Below are 16,978 nucleotides of genomic sequence, written 5' to 3'. Positions count from 1 at the left end.
CGCGGGGGATTTTCCCCCCTTCTCTCCCTCACTTTGGGGCCGAGGGGATCATTCCTCTGTTAATATCCAATATCATCCACGTGAGGTTGATTCCTGCCTGGAGGAGAGGCGGGAATTGCTCACAAAAAAACTAAAAAAAAGGGAAAAAAAGGTTGGATGCACAAATGGCGAGGAGAGGTGACCAAGGACACGTAGCAGAGACAGGGCCAGGGCCAGGGCCGGGACAGGGCCAGGGCCAGGGACAGGGCCGGGACGTTTCTCAGGACCCGCAGCTCCAGGGAAGGCGCTCCCTGTCCCTGGAAAAAATCGGGAACAGCGGAGATTTTACCGGGAAAATGCTGGCAGACAAACGCGACGAGGATTAATTGTCCTTCCCGATGATCCCTGTAAACCCTGCTGGGAGGATGTGGTGACCTTTTGATTGTGATGGCGCTGCTGATGAGGGGTTAATGAGTTGCCACCTCGCTGTCACCCACTGTCCCCGCCGTCCCCCATTCCACAGGGATGGGAGCTGCCACGCTCCAATCAAAAGGTTACAAAACAAGACTGCGATTCATTTCCTCTTATTTACACATAGACAGAAATATAAAAATTGTAAAATAATGCATTATACAAATGCCACGGGATGGAGGAAGGAGCCAGGGGCAGCTCCAGCACCCAGGTTTATCCCGGGATAGATCCCAGCCAGCATCACCCGTGCCTGGCATTGCTGTGCCAACACAGGGACAGTCCCCAGCAGGGTCCAGCTGTCCCCAGGGGAAGTGCCACCATTCCCTGCACCTTGAAACCCCCTGGAAAGGAGGGAAAGGCCTGGATTTAAATCCAAAATCCCATTTTCCCCCCACTTCGGGCTCTCCCAAGGCGGTGACTTCCCTGCCGCACAACCCTGAGCTGGCAGAGTGGTGACAAAGGTGTCACCCACTGCTGGTGACACCGCTGGAGCAGCAGCGTGACCAGGAGGCAATTCCCGGGAAAAAGCTGCTAAAAGCAGCTCTGACACGTCGGGGTGAGACATCCGCATTCACACCTGCGCTCCAGGACACGATTTCGCTCTCAGCAGCTCCTGGGGAGCCGCTGGATGCTCCATTCATTCCATTCCCGCTCCTTTCCCGCTCCCGGCCCATCCCTCGGTGAATCCCGGAGCTCCTCACCATGCCCTAAGTTTTAGCTTTTATATTTTTCAGATTCTGTGCTGCTTTACTCAGTGGGACAGTCACAGACCAGAGCTGGGGTGGGAACAGTGGGACAGTCACGGATCAGGAATGCAGGCCCCCTCCCAGAGCTGGCACAGACAGCGGGGCTTTGTGCCCTCTCCCAGTCTATAGAGCAATATTCACACAGGCGGTGCCCTCACAGTGGCACAGAGGGGCCTTTGTGTCACCAGCACGGCCACCAGAGATGGGGACAAACAGAGCCCTGGGGGGGGAGGATCGGGGATGGCACAGAGGGACAGAGGGGTTACCCAGGAGGGCAGGGACACTGGGAGGCCAACAAAGCTCGGCCCGTGGCTGGATCAGCCCGTGCCCAGCATGGCTTAGGGCGGGCTGGGGGTGCCAGGTAGGGATGGATGTGCCCATTCCCTTGGGCAGTGCCAGGTAGGGATGGATGTGCCCATTCCCTTGGGCAGTGCCAGGTGGGGATGGATGTGCCCCACTCCCTTAGGCATTGCCGGGTGGGGGTGGATGTGCCCATTCCCTTGGGCAGTGCCAGGTAGGGATGGATGTGCCCCATTCCCTTGGGCAGTGCCAGGTAGGGATGGATGTGCCCCATTCCCTTGGGCAGTGCCAGGTGGGGATGGATGTGTCCCTTTCATGGGTACCGGTTCCACGTGAGGAGGGATTTGCCCATTCCCTTGGGCGGTGCCATGTAAGAGCCTGGTCAGGAAGCACTTCCCCAAATCTCTAAATCCCCAAATCCCCAAATTCCCACTCCTCGCACCACAACCCCAATCCCTGAGCTGTGCCCCCAGGCAGGGGTGGCAGCGCTGGAGGCCGCAGGGACAGCGACAGCAGCACAGGCAGGACACGCCAGACCCAACCCCAACCCTCGGGGGATCTCGAATGAGCAAAAACCCCTCTCCAGGCCGACAGAAAAACCTTTTCCACTCAGAAAGGAGGCTGCGAGTGCCGGTGAGGTATCGGATCGGGAGGAAACAGAGTTAAGCAGTGAAAAAACCCTTAAAGACCTCTTGGCACCGCGCAGCTCCGAGCCTTTCACAGCTGAAGGGCCCGGAAATGCGGCTCCTGATCAAACCCAGCCAAGTGACGGCTGCAGAGTTCTCAAATCACACCAAAAACTCCTCAAAGCCCGAGCAGAAGCAGCCGGAGGTGTGGCGGGGACGGCTCAGCCTGCTCGGATCCGCGGGCAACATCTGCCGAGCCTGGCATCGCCCTCGGCGCTGGCAGCGCCCGGCGCCGCTCCCAGGCAGGAGCTGCCAAGCGGTGCCAGGTGGAGCCGAGGGAATTTTGGCACCCGCAGGTCCCCTCCAGCCTCCCACGGGCCTCTCGTCCCAAGCTGTTCCCGCGGCACCCTCTGGATCAGCCCGTGGATTTGTGGATTTTGTGGATTTGGGGTTTTGCTCCCCAGCTGGTGGCAGAATCCAGCCCCTCCTGGAGAAGCGAGAATTCGTTCTCCGGAGCCGAGCGCAGCCTGGCACGGCCTCCCGGGGCTGCAGCAACACCTCCGGGGCCCGGCTGGCGCCCGGCGCCCGGCGCCCACCCCTGCACCCGGCGCCCTGGCACGGCCCCAAGCCCCGCTGCTCCAGAACCTCTTCCCCGTTTCCTTTGCTCACTTCGCTCGGAGCGGCCGCAGGATCGGGAGATGCGCCCGGTTCTGCCTTAAAATATCCCAAAATCCACCCGTGGGAGGGGGAAGGGGAAGGGACAAGTGCCAGGAGCGGCTGCAGCAGCGCTGGGAGCCGGGTACGGGACAGGAGAGCCCAGATTTGGGGAGAGGGCAGAGGGAAAAGCCCCAGCAACAGGTTTGGGGGCACAAATCCTCTACTCACGGAGCTTTGGGGTCGTTGGAAGGATCCCAGGAGGGTTTGGGATGGAGGGAACCCTAAGGTTCTCCTCCTGCCATGGTTGGGGACATCTCCCACCATCCCAGGCTGCTCCAGCCTGGCCTTGGACACTCCCAGGGATGAGGCAGCCGCAGATTTTCTCCCCTTTTCGTGCAGCAAGATCCCAAAATGCCACAGGAGAGGTCTCAAAGCTCCTGGCTGTGGCACTGCCAGGCTGCCCCTGCTCACAGGGGACAATCTGCAGGATGGGATAAATCCAGGGTCACTCTGGGACCATCCCACTCCAGGGATGCTGCTGGAGAGCCAAACCTCACCTGCCTTGAAAAATTCAATTTATTCCCTCTGGATTTAACCATTTCCAAAGCCCCAACACACCTGCAAAAGCCCTGGCATCGCTGGGGGTTTGGAAATGGTTAAGTCCAGAGGAAATAAATTGAAGTTTTCAAGGCAGGTGAGGTTTGGCTCTTCAGCTCCATCCCCTGGGGACGCCCCAGCAGCCCTCACCTCACCTGGGAACCTCTGCTCTTCCTCCCAAGGCCGCCCCGGGATTTCAATCGCGTCCGGAGCTGCTGCCGGTGCCAAAATCCGCCGTTAAATCAGCATTTCCCGACCTCTCAGTTTATATCCCCGCGCTCTTTACCCGTTTGGAAGCGGCAGGAGGGAGCGGTTTAAAGGCATCCGAGAGCAATTCTTAAATTAACGATTTGCAAATGGCTTAATTGAGGTCCTGGTCTGGCTCTCTGCAGCGGAGAGGTTCTGAATCATTGCTATTTGTTGGGTTTTATTGTGAATTTCAGACCCTGGGCTCCGATAAAAGCTTTGAAACCTCGCCTAGGGCTGGGAGTTGTGGCTTAAACTGGACAGGGAGTTGCGGTTTAAACTGGGCACGGGCAGGTGGGGGTGAGGAAACGAGAATTGGGGGAAAAATAGGAGAGGGAAGAAGGAAATGAGGGAGTTGGGGGATGCTCACAGCACTCCTGGGGAATTTCTGTGGCTTTGTGTAAAGATTTTGCACTGATAAAAATAAAATTTGGGGTGTTTGGAGGGAGGGGAGGCTCAGCCCTGTGGTTTGGGATGAGGGATCCCTGCTGAGAGTGGGGATTTGGGGTTTGAGGGATGAAACAGGAGTTTGGACAGGGCTTGGAGCGGCTGGGATGGTGGGAGGCGGCCCTGTCCAAGGCAGGGGTGAGAATGGGTGGGCTTGGGGGTCCCTTCCAGCCCAAACCCTTCTGGGATTGCAGAACTTTACAGAGCCAGGGATCACAGATGGAGACAGGGACTCGGGAGGGGATTTTGGGTGGGGAGGGGCGGGGATGGAGTTCCCAGAGCAGCTGTAGGTGCTCCTGGATCCCTGGGAGTGTCCGAGGCCAGGCTGGACATTGCGGCTTGGAGCACCTGGGATGGTGGGAGGTGGCCGCGCCTGGTGGGATTGAAGGTCCTCCCATCCTAAACCGTTCCCTGATCCCACAAAGATCCCATAAAGATCCCAGAAAGACCCCCTAAAGATCCCATTCCCCACCAACACCGCAGATCCCGGGTACGGGGCTGAGCCCTTGGGTTTTGCGCCTTTCCCAAAATTCATCTCCCGGCAGGGCAGAAGAGGTGGAGGCACCTGGAGGGGATGGAAGGGACAGGGAGGGGATGGAAGGAACTGGAAAGAGGCACCAGGAGGGGCTGGAGAGCAGCGGAAGGGCTGGAAGGAACCGGGAAGGGCTGGAAGGAACCGGAGGGCTTGGATGGAACCAGGAACAGCTGGAAGGCTCCGGGAAGGGCTGGAAGGCTCCGGGAGAGGATGGAAAGCACCATGAAGGGTTGGAAGGCTCCATGAAGGGCTGGAAGGCTGTGGGAAGGGCTGGAAAGCACCAGGAAGGCTCCAGGAATGGCTGGAAGGCTCTGGGAAGGCTGGAAGGCTCCGGGAGAGGATGGCAGGAACCGGGAACGGCTGGAAGGCTCCAGTAAGGGCTGGAAGCCCTCTCAGGCGGCCAAGGCCGCTCCTGTCTGCTCCAACTCCTCTGCCGGCGGGGGCTCTAATTGCGGCACATCAGACGGTAATTATAGGTGCAGTAATTATAGGTACAGCTCTGACGACGCTGCAGCCGTCAGGCGGCTCTGGCAGGAGCAGCCGCGGGGAGCCGGGGCCGCATCCTCTCCCCCCGCTCCCGGCTCTATTTTGGGGAGCTCTCGGCGCTGCCCCGGCCCCCGGACACCTGCTCATCCCCCAGGGCGGGCGCCGGCCCCAGCCTGCTCTCCCTGATGGAAAAGCAGCTCCAGGCCACGGATCCCAGGGAATTTCCACCGGGAATTGTTTCCACCGGGGGATTTTTACCGGGAAATTGATTTCACTGCACCCCGACCTTCTCCTGGGGTGGATCACCTGTGGATGCACCCCGGAATTCCCAGGGGGAAGCGTCTGGAGCTTCTGCAGCGAGGGTGGCCAGGTGGCAACCGGGGCCAGGAGCCAGCGAGGGAACGGGGAGCTCAGACAGCTCCAGGGAGGAGGAGGAGGAGGAGGATGGGGAGAAGGAGGAGGAAGAGGAGAATGAGGATAAGGAGGATGAGGATGGTGAGGATAAGGAGGAGGATGATGAGAATGCACAGGATGAGGAGGATGAGAATGAGGAGGATGAGGAGAAGAAGGATGAGGACAGGGCGGATGAGGATGAGGAGGATGAGGAGGATGAAGATGCCACTGGTTGTGTCCCAATTTTACAAGGAGGGGAGGAAGAAGCCCGTGGGGGAGGAGCAATAATTGGATAATTGTAATTAAAAGGCAAACGGTGGCCGGGGAACAGGGGAGGGCAGTGGGGACCGGGGGATGGGGACATTTCCCTGTCCCACTGGGATGGGGACAAACTTCCTCTGTCCCACGGGGTTGGAGACAACCCTTCCTTGTCCCACGGTGTTGGGGACACCCCTTCTGTGTCCCACTGGGATGGTGACAAACTTCCTCTGTCCCACGGGGTTGGGGACAATATTTTACTTTCTCCCAGTGGGATGGGGACAAACCTTCCCCTGTCCCAGGATGGTGAGGACAATCCCTTCCCCTGTCCCACAGGGTTGGGGACAATCTGTCTCTATGGGATGGGGACACTTTCCCCTGTCCCACGGGTCCCTTCGCCTGTCCCCTGCTCTAGGACACTTTTGGCCACCACCCCTTTTCCCCCTGAGCATTCCCACCATTCCCACACAGAATTCCCGGCTCATCCCATCCCAGCCGCCTCCTGTCACCTTCAGCAGGATTTTGGTGACAAAACCCGGGGACTTTTGGGGACAAAAGCCACCTCCACCCCCCCTCCCTGGCCGCTCCAGGGTTTTTCCGGGCTGGATGAAAGCGACGCCGGTTTCCTCCAGGTGTTCGCAACCCTCGGGAAGGGTCAGGAGGCGCTTTGGGGCCGGGAGACAAAACTCATTAATGTCCCCATTAGCGGTGGCCTCGCTGGCGCTGTCACCTCCGCCAGGACGCGGCGGCGCTTTCATCCCCCCAGACAGAGGCGGAAAAGCAGACGGGAGGCAGGGAAAATGTTCCAAAGGGTCGGGAAAATGTGGTTTTTTCCATAATTCTCGTTCCTGATCCCACATCAACGTCCTTCGGGATGTCACCCTGGCGCTCGTGACTCGGGAGGTGTCACCAAGGGTTTGTGGGCCCTGGTTCAGAGCTGGTGGGGAAAGAGGGGTCGGGAGGCGCCTTCCTGGTTGGAAAAGATTCCCCAAATCCCACAGATCCTACAAATTCTCTGCCGTGGTTCCTTGTGATGGGTTTGGCACCTCCAGGAGCTGCCTGAGCCATTCAACCACTGGATCCCTTAGGATTGCACTGAATCCCAAAAACCCATCGCCACTGGATCCCAAAGAATCACCACTGAGTCCCAAAAAAGTCAGCACTGAATCCCAAAGGAGCATCACCGTTGAATCCCAAGAGAGCATTGCAGTTGAACCCCCAAAAAGTCACCACTGAATCCCAAAGACCCATCATCACTCAATCCCCCCCAAAATCATGATTGAATTCCCCAAAACACTACAGCTGAATCCCAAACAAGCAGCACCACTGAATTCCAAAATAAATCACTGTTGAATCTCAAAAAAAGTAGCCACTGAATCCCAAAAACAATCCCAAAAATAATAAAAAAAGGCAGAGCACCAAGGATCCTTTTAGGATCACCAGGACCCCTCCAGAAACACCAGGAATCCCTTTAGCAACACCCAAAATCTCTCCAGGATCACCAGGGATCCTTCCAGGAGCACCAAGGATCCTCCAGGACCATAAAACTCCACAAATCCATCTTGTCGTCCACCAAAAGTTTGGGAAGCGACGCCTCAACCATGGATGTCAACCAAAATCCAGGCAGGAGCCTCCTAAAAACATCCCAAAATCCGGGCACAACATTCTAAAACATCCCAAAAATGAGCGGGGCCCTTTAAAACATCCCAAAATTGGGGCTCTGGGTGCTGCCCTCACCCACCACGGGCCCAGCTCCTGGGAGAGGAGCAGGGAAAGAGTGAAAATCATGGAATTGTGGGAAATCCAGGGAAAAGGGGAGGACTCTGTCGGCCCCCGGTACTGACCTGGAGACTTTAAACAAAGGGAACACAGTCCTGGCTTCTTCCCGCCCGCAATTCCATGGAGCCCTGGGTAGGGACAGGAAAGGAGGAGATTCATGAATTTGGGAAATTCCAGCTGGGAAATTTTTATTATTGTTGTTTGGCTTTTTTTCCCCCGGGAATTCAGATGGAGGGAAAGAAAGAAATTAATCAGAGCAAGCGAAACACAGAGAAAAAATCCGAAATAAAAGAGTGGTGGGAAAGGGGTGACCAGGACAGGGCAAGAGGGGACACACGCTCCACAAAAATCCCTTTTTCTGCCAGGAATAGGGTGGGAAAGGGATCCACTACCTTTCCTACACCCCAAAACCCCCCCAGAGGATGAAAAACCTGGCCAAGCCCTTTTATCCCCATTTCCCCTGGATTTTTGGGGCAGTTTCACCCCCAAAAAGAGAGATTTTGGAGGTTCCTGGCGATGGATCTGAAAACTGGGAAGGAATTTCACAGCCACTCCGTGAGTAAATCATCTCCGAGGCGTAAGAAAAGCAGGGAAACAAAAAACCAATAAAAACCATAGAATGTGAGTGGAAAATCCTTCGGAAATTCGGAAATTCGCTTCATTCCTTTGTTTTGATAATTGAGGAGGGGATGAATTATTTATGCTGTGTTTTGCAACCTGCCAGGAAAATCTGCGGGAATCTCCTTCCTCTCCCTAGTGACACCTGAGAGGTGAAAATTTGGGAATTTTAGGGGGAAAAGAGAAAGGAGGAGGCCAAAAGTGGCTCCTTCGGTTTTCCAGGGAGAACGGAACTCTTCAATCCTGTCCTTGGGATTTTGGGGGGAAGGCCGGGGGTGCTCCCAGCTTGGGTTCCCAGCTGGGATAATGAATTCCCAACTGGGATCGTGAATTCCCAACTGGAATCGTGAATTTCCTGCTGGAACCATGAATTCCCAACTGGGATCCTGAATTTCCAGCTGGAATAATGAATTCCTGACTGGAATAATGAATTCCCAGCTGGAATTCCAAAGCCTGGGAATTCCCAAGCTTTGATCTTGGCCTCACCTGCATGACCTCAGGGCTGGGACCTGCCCTGGGAACACCCAGGTTTCCCGAAGTTTGGATGGAAGAGAGATAAAAGCTGGGAAAATCTCCCAATTTTCACTCTCCTGAGTTATTTCTCCTGGTATGGGGCAGGCAAAAATTCCCTCAAATTCCAGGAATGTGACCCCATGGAGAATCCATCCTGCCCCAAGCTCCCCATGAGCGCCAATTCCTGGGATTCTGCAGAGAATTTTACGGGATTTGGAGGGGGGGCGGAGGAGCCCAGAGCCCACCTGAGACCCTCGGGGGTGGGGACGGAGCTGTGTCACCTGCGGGGACGGGGATGGATTTGGGAGATTCCGGGGGAAGGAGAGGGGCTTGGCGGGGGGGGGAGGAAGAGGAGGAGAAGGCAGGGAAGGCTCCATGGCGGTGTCCTTGAGAGTCCTTTGGAGGCTCTCGCGGCTCGGGAAGGGCTGAAAATCCCCGAGAGCTCCTGGATTTGATGGCGGGGACCGCGGGGAGGGACCGAGAGAGGGAGGGACGGAGCAGGAGTGGGGGAAGGAGGGGACAGCGCCACACCCTGACAGGACCTGGGCACCTTTGGAGGGCACAGCGCCACACCCCGACAGGACCTGGGGACAGCGACACACCCCGACAGGACCAGTTTGCAGCGGGAATTCATGTCCCTCATTTCCCAGTTTGGGGCTCGGATGCAGCTCCCACAGTTCCCAGTTTACAGCGGGAATTCAGCTCCCACATTTCCCAGTTTGGGGCTCGGATGCAGCTCCCACATTTCCCAGTTTGGGGCTGGGATGCAGCTCCCACATTTCCCAGCTTTTCGCTGTTCCCAGATCACTGAACTCCTCCTCTGCCTCCGCAATCAGAACATTTGAGCAGTGAGAGAACAACACAAACAACCCCGAAGTGTTTTTGTCCCCCTCCTTTCCCTTCCCTTCCTTTTCCTCCCACCCTCTCCATCATCTGCTGGAGATGAATCTCAAAAAAAAAAATCTTTAAAAATTTGAGAACAAACCCAAACCCCATCATTTGCATGGATTCTGAAAGTGGAAAGCGAGCGGGGGGAGGGATAAAATAAAAATAAAATAAAACCAGCTGACAGCAAAGTTTCATTGTCCCCGAGCTGTGATCGGGGAGGGCTCAGCCTGAAGAGCCCTCGAGTCCCGCAGCACCTGCAGCTGGCACGGGGAGGGAGGGGAGGGAGGAGAGGGAGGGGAAGGGAGGGGTCTCAGAGCGCTGAGAATCCTCCCAGGGATGGATTTGGGATGTCGCCAAAGCCTGGGGGAATGGGGGAGCTGGCTCGGGGGGTCAGAGCCCCGATTTGGGGGTTTGGAATGGGACAATCCCACAGAGTCTGGGGAAGCAGCTTCAGCTCTTCACCCTGGGGAGCTCGAGTTTTGTGGGATCATGGAATATCATGGGATTATGGACTTTCATGGGGTCATGGAATGATTAGCGCTGCAAGGACCTGGAGGATCCTCTCATCCCAGCCCTGTGGGACCCTCTCATCCCAACCATTCAGGATCCTCTCATCCCAACTGTGGCCATTCCCTCTCCTCCTGTCCCTTGGGATCACAGCCCAGCCCCTCTGGCTGTCCCCTCCTGTCAGGGACCTCAGAAGGTCCCTCCTGATCCCCCTTTTCTCCAAGATGAACATTTCCTCTCCCTCAGGAGCTCCTGCCCCTTCCCAGGATCACTCCCACATCCTGTCACAGGGACAGGGACAGGGACGGTGCCACCCTGGCCCTGTCTCCTCCCCGCCAGCCCCTGCCATGGGGTGCTGCTGCCACGTGTCGCCACTGTCCCCAGGGCGCGCGGGATCGATGGCCACAATCGATGGCTCTAATTAAACCCTGCCCTGATGGCTCTGCCCCGCCGAGGTGGCCCCTGGGGACCGCGGGTGACACTCCGGAGCCAAGGGCACCCCGCTGCCATGGGAAGGGTGGGAATATGGGAATTTTGGGGAAATTTGGGGAATTTTGGGGGAATTTTGGAGAGAGGAAGGGAAGGGAAGGGAAGGGAAGGGAAGGGAAGGGAAGGGAAGGGAAGGGAAGGGAAGGGAAGGGAAGGGAAGGGGAGGGACAATGTGAGGGGACAGAGGTGTCACCCTCACCAGGGTGTCCAGCCAGATTGGATGGGGCCCCAGGCTCACCCGCAGCCCAGCAGGGACGTGCCTTTACTCCTCTTTTCCTAAAGGCAAAGCCACATTTTGGGGGGAAATCCGCGGTTTTCCTGAGTGAGGGAGCAGAGCTGAGCCTGTCACCGACACCCACACCCCACCAGTGCCCCACAGCTCCCAGTCAGTGCCAGTCCCCAGCCAGGGCTGTCCCCACCCTGTCCTGTCCCAGGAGGGGCACCAGCACCCCCAGACTGTGACCAGGACGTTCCATAAAAACCAACATTTCCAAAAAAAGGGGGTGGGCATCCGTCCCTGCCCATCCCACCCTGCTGGGAGGGGACAAAGCCCGCAGCTCCTTCTGCACAAAGCCACCAAAACCCGCTGTGACCGCCCTGCCGCGGCCGGGGGCTCCTCAATGCCTCCCCCCGAGGGGGTCCCAGTCCCGCCCAGCAGCTCCCAGTGGGGAGGGGGCTCCTGCCGGGGGCACCGAGCCCTTCCCAGGGGCGGCCGAGCGTTGCCGGGGGCAGCCTGGTGGGAGATAATTAACGCGTTGGAAATGAATTCCTCATTAAAACCCGGCAGCAGCCGCCGCTGGGGCTGGAACAGCCCCGGGGCTGCGCTGCCCTGAACGCCGGCTGGGTTTGGGGGGGACAGGAGGGGCCTTACAGGGCCCCCCCGCCCATTTTGCCAGCGCTGGGAAATCCGTGGGGCATCCAGAGGGGCTGGGGAACACCTGCACCCCAAAGATGGGGAAGCCGTGGGAGCACTTGCACCTCCAGGATGGGGATTGGAAAGCACCTGAACCCCAATGATGGGGACTGGGAAGCACCTGAACCCTTGAGATGGTGCCTGCACCCCCAAAAGGGGTGGCTGGGGAGCACCTGCACCCCAAAGATGGAGAAGACGTGGGGGCACCTGCACCCCCAGGATGGGGGGCTGGGGAACACCCCCACCCCCAGAACGCGGGCTTGGGGTTTTGGGGATCCCAGGGTCCGGCTTTGGGGTTCCTGGGAAGGGCTGAACGCCCCTCCCGGTGCGGGACCCCTCCCCTGAGCTGTGACCCCCGTGTCATCCCTGGGGGCGCCGGGAAGGGGCTCAGCTCCCGAGGGCCCCGCCGCCCGTTCCGGCCGCGCTCCCGGCTCCCAGCCCAACTTCCCGGGGAGTTGGGTGCCCCCCGGGGGGGTGCCAGGCTGGGTGGGCACGGCGGCATCGCCGCTCGCCAGCCCCGGTGCCACGGCGAGAACAAAGAGAGCGGAGGGAGCGCGGAGCTGCCCGCGGCCAGCGCAGACAAAGGGACCCCCGCCCGTGTCGCTGCCACCTCGCGGGGCTGGCGCGGGGCAGGGCGGCACCCGGACCCCGCGGAGGCTCCGCCAGCTCAGGGCTGGCCACCTCCGGAGTTATTTTAAGTTTCCCTCCGCGCCTCCTCCCCCCACGCCCCAGCCCAGCCCGGGATGCGCCGGATTTATTTATTTATATATTTTTTTAAATGATTTTTTTTTTCCTGTGAGGATGCTGAAAATGTCGCCCCGGGGGCCACCCGGTGGCTCGCGCTGGCCTTTGTGTCTCGGCAGAGGCAGCGAGGAGGAAAAGCGAACGCAGCAGGTGAGGGAGAGCCCACGGCTCCCTCCGCGCCCAGCTGGGAACAAATCCTGAGCCCGGCCTCTCCCAGCGAGGCTCGGCCACCAAAACATCCCGGTTAAACCCCGGCCAGGGCGGCTGGAGCGGCCATCGGAGCAAAGCCGCCCCCTCCGAGCACCCCCAGAGCCCGCAGAGCTCCCCATCTCCGGTGGGGCAACATCGCCCCCAAAACGCGGCCCCGCCGCCGGCACCGACCCCACACCCGCGGCCCTGCTGTCCCCAGAGGGGCGGGGGGGTCACCGCGTCCCGGCGCTTGTCACACGCCCCTCCGGAGCGCCACAGCCCCGCCACAGCTGGGCGGCCACCAAAACTCCGGCAGCATCTTGTGCCCCCCTCACCCCACCCCGGGCATCACCGAGAAAAGCAGGGCTGGGGAAGAGGGAGGAAAGGGAGGCAAAAAAACCACACAAATAAAAAAAAATACCTGCTACTTAAGAATGGATGCACATAGTGAGAGTGACATGCCTTGAGAGGGTGTATTCCCCATTGCTGCTCGCCGAGGCTGCTGCTGCGCTTTTGGGATTTTTGGGGCGGCTTTTCCTCTATTTTTATTTTTCCTCCTCTCCTTTCCTGCGGGGAGAAGGGGCTTCAGGCCCGGCCGGGCTCGGCAGGAGCGGCGGCGGCGGCGGCGGCGGGGAGTGGGCGCGGGGAGCGCGCCGGGAGCGCGCCCGGCTGCGCGTGGGAGAGCGCGCGGCCCCGCGAGGTACAAAAGGGAGCGAACGAACGAACGAACGAGAGGCACAAACACATTAGCTCATGATGGATCCGCGCGGGGAGGGGGGCACGGCTGCCCCCGGCCCCTCGCTGCCTCTTAAAGGCCTCTCTCTCCCTCTTAAAAGGTTTTCTTTCCTGGTGTTGCTGTTTTGGTTTTTTTTTCCCTTTCTCCGCTGATTTGCCGGCAGCGCTGGCACGCGCGCGTCGCTGTCGCTGTCGCCGGGTGACAGCGGGGACCCGCGGGAGCGCGCACGGGGAGGGAGGGAGGGAGGGAGGGAGGGGAGGAGTCGTCCCCGGAGGTTTGGGGTCGTCAGGGGGGTGAGGGAGGGAAGGGGATGTTGTTGGTGGGGTGGGGACAGCGCTCGGGCATGTCCCCGGAGGTGACACAGGCTGAGGGGTGGATTTTGGGGGGAAAAGAGGGCGGATTTGTGGTGCGAGCCCACCTGGGCAAGTGGGAGGGGCAGCGCGCGGCTGGCGCAGGGACGGGGACAGGGCTGGGCCGGCTGCCCGCGGGTCCTGGCAACGGTGGCACCGGGGACAGCGGGTGCCAGCCGGGACAGCGGTGACCGAGAGCCGTGGGGACACCCTGAGGGGGGCTCGGGCTCTGCCTGGCGGCGCCCACCACCGTGGGGACACACCCAGTGTCACCCAGTGTCGCCCAGTGTCACCCACCACCGCGGGGACACAGCTCAGCCCTTGATGTCACCACGGTGAGGACACAGCCATGGGGTCCCGGCCCTTGATGCCACCGCGGTGGGGCACAGTGACAGGGGGCTCAACCTCTGCCTGGCCGTGCCTTGGGGACACACCCAGTGCCACCCGCCCAGTGGGGACCCAACCCTGGGGCTCAGGGGCTCAGGGGGTGTAGAGGGGGGCTCAGAAGGGCTCAGAGAGGAGTCGGGGGGGCCCGGGGGGGGCGGAGCGGGGTCAGGGCAGGGTCAGGAGTCCCCCCCGGAGCCCTCCCGCCCCATGGCTGCATTAACGGCCGAGCCGCCCCCAGGGCTCCATTATGGGATCGTGCAAGAACCGGGGCCTTTTCCGGCCCAGCGCATCCCCATGGAGCCACAGCCAGCCGGGGGGGACACGGGGGACATGGGGAGGGGGGGTGGATCTGGCACGGGGACAGCACCCGCCGCAACGTGTCCCCCTATCCCTGCCCTGGGATGGGCACGGGCGGCTCCTCCTGTGATCCTGGGTGACCTCACAACCTCCCAGTGCTCCCCATCATCTCCCAGTGCCCCTGTCTTGGTGTGGAGATGAAGTTCCACCCCGCGCCTTAAAAACCCCTCATTAACCCCAAATCCTGCTCTCCTGGAAGTGCCACCAGGGAATCTGGGGCCTCCTGGTGCCAGGGGCCATCCCCCATCTTATGAGGCCATCCCATGGACCCATCCCACATCCCACACCCCATGGGTGCATCCCAAATCCCATGGACCCATCCCACTCCCCACACCCCATGGGTGCAACCCAAATCCCATGGATCCATCCCACACCCCACATCCCACACCCCATGGGTGCATCCCAAATCCCATGGATCCATCCCACACCCCACATCCCACACCCCATGGGTGCATCCCAAATCCCATGGATCCATCCCACACCCCATGCCCCATCCCTGGGTGCATCCCCCTCCCAGGCTTTGGGCTGTCCCAGGGCTGATCCCGGATCTCTCCCTGGGTCCAGTGGGATTCCATCCCTGTGGAGGCAGCACTGTCCCAGAATCCCAAAACCAGGGGCACCAAACGCTGCCACAGAGCAGAGTTGGGTTTTTTTTTTTGGGGTGCACACAGGGCAGGGAAGTGCCACTCCAACAGCGCTGGGACATTCCCAGTGCCACCAGTGCCACTGAGAGCCATCCACTGGGATTCCCGGGAATTCAGGGCTGCAGTCCTGTCCATCCCACCCCAAATCCACAACCAGGAGAGAATTTCTGCTCCCCAGGCTCAGCCCTCCTCTCGCTCCTCACCCTCCCTCTCCCGGGAGGAGTTTCCCGAGCCAATCCCGATCCTCTCCCGAGCTGTTCTCACTGGGATTTTTGCCGCAGCTCCTCACGGATCCCTCCCACCGCCATCTGTCCCTTGGCAGCGGCTCCGTGTCCCAGCCGGGCCCGGCCCCGCGCCCCCGCTCCCGTTTTTACCGCTCCCAGTCACGCTCCGGCCCTCGCAGCCCATCCTGGGAATTCGCCTTTTCCAACCCCAAACCCGCCTGGAATCCTGCAGGAATATTGGGAATATTCCCTTCCCAATCCCCTAAATCTGTGGGGTCACCACCCAGCCCTGCTCCTCTGGGGTCCTGTCTGTGATGCTGGATCGAGAATGAGCCTTTTCCATCCTCATATTCCCAAAATTCCTCATGTTCCTCAGTCCTATCTCCAAAATTCCTCCTATTCCTTGCTCGTATTCCCAAAACCCACCTGGAATCTTGGAAAAAAATCCACTTGGAATCCTGGGAAAAGCCAGGACATTTCCCTCACAATCCCCTAAATTTGTGGTGTCACCACCCAACCCCGCTCCTGGGAATCTCTGGGGTGCTGTGGTGGTGACAGTGCCCTGATGGTGGCAGTGCCCTGATAGTGGCAGTACCCTGGTAGTGGCAGTGCCCTGATGATGGCAACACCCTGACGGTGACAGTGCCCCGGTGGTGACAGCACCCTGGTGGTGGCAGCGCTCTGGTGGTGACAATGCCCTGATAGTGGCAGTACCCTGGTGGTGGCAGTGCTCTGCTAGTGACAGCGCTATGATGGTGACAGTGCCCTGCTGGTGGCAATGCCCTGCTGGTGACAGCACCCCCGCGGTGGCAGCGCTCAGCAGTGTCCCCTCCCTGTCCCCTCCCTGTCCCCGCTGCTTCCCTGCGGGCATCAGGAAGAGGGAAAATCTCCATGGCAACCGGGGACAGCCGGGACAGGGACCGGGACCAGAGCCGCAGCTTTGGGTCCCCTGAGCTGGGCGCTGCCAGCCCTCGGGGGGATGGCCTTGGTCTCGAATTCCCAAATTTCCCGGAAAACTGGGAATTTTTATGGATTTTAACCCCCCCAGGAGGAGGACGACGGGATGGGAGTGGTCCCAGGTTTCCAGGTCACATTCCTGGGCTGGGATAAGGGGGAGGAATTATCCTTCTGCAGACAAAATCCGGGTTTTTCATCCCAAAATGTGGTGTGGGCAAGGAACTGTTGGAGCACTATGGAGGAGCAAGAGGATGGACAGGAAAGGGGTGGAAAAGGGGTCGGGAGGGTCAAATGTCCCTTTCCACCCTGGATTTGTCACCTCTCTGTGCTCCCTGTTACACCTTGATCCCTAAATCCCCACAGAATTCCATTATTTCCCTCTGCTCCATGGGGTTTTGGCCACTCCAGGGGTGGCCCCCAGAGTCTGAGAATGAATGGGGACAGATCCTGACCATAAATGGAGACAGAGTTGGCCCTAAATGGGGACAGATCCTGGGTATTAATGGGGACAGAACTGGCCCTAAATGGGGACAAATCCTGGCCATTAATGGGGACAGAGCCGGGAAGGGACCCCAGCTGCTTCCCAAGGCTTTGGGATTCCTCCCATCCACCCTAAGAGGATTTTCCCGGGGGAAGGAGCAGCTTTGGGGGGGTGACCGAGATTTCCATGATCCCACAGGAAATCCTGCGCTGACCCCAAACTGGGGCTGGCATGCTGGGCTCGATCGCTCCTTTCCTCTCCTTCCCAGGATTCCCTCAGGAACAGGCAGGAATTGTGGGATCATCCATGCAACAGATCCCCTCAAAACCCCTGAAATGGCCTCAGGATATTTTGGGAAAGGCCGAAAGGTTGGAAAATGCACCTGGATGGTGTCATGGGACACCCCTGTGACAGCAGGGACAGTGACAAGGACACGGCAGGGACATGGGAGTGGCTTAAAT

At 59.4% G+C, this 16,978-nt stretch overlaps 1 protein-coding gene across 3 annotated transcripts in view; it reads right to left on the bottom strand.

Annotated features, from left to right (window-relative positions):
- Window positions 1-13,007, bottom strand: part of SRCIN1 (SRC kinase signaling inhibitor 1) — a 58,040-nt gene extending 45,033 nt beyond the window's left edge. Inside the window, exons 1-2 of one of the 3 annotated variants that reach the window (XM_054286469.1) lie at window positions 12,803-13,007; window positions 7,586-7,648 (exon numbers count right to left, since the gene is read on the bottom strand). Coding sequence is in view for 1 of the 3 variants with exons in the window: in XM_054286467.1 (XP_054142442.1) it covers window positions 7,586-7,648; window positions 12,844-12,865 (85 nt within the window). In the remaining 2 variants the exon portion in view is untranslated. The remainder of the gene's footprint in view (window positions 1-7,585; window positions 7,649-12,802) is intronic. The other 2 variants (XM_054286467.1, XM_054286470.1) reach the window with 2 other exon arrangements.
- Window positions 13,008-16,978: the final 3,971 nt, after the last annotated feature.

The sequence above is a fragment of the Melozone crissalis genome, unplaced genomic scaffold, assembly GCF_028551555.1.
Source record: "Melozone crissalis strain CALT ecotype California unplaced genomic scaffold, PUWL_Pcris_2 ptg000048l_1, whole genome shotgun sequence".
Classification (NCBI taxonomy): Eukaryota; Metazoa; Chordata; class Aves; order Passeriformes; family Passerellidae; genus Melozone; species Melozone crissalis.
The sequence above is the reverse complement of the archived record's forward strand: the minus strand, read 5'-3'. Positions and strand labels throughout refer to the sequence as shown.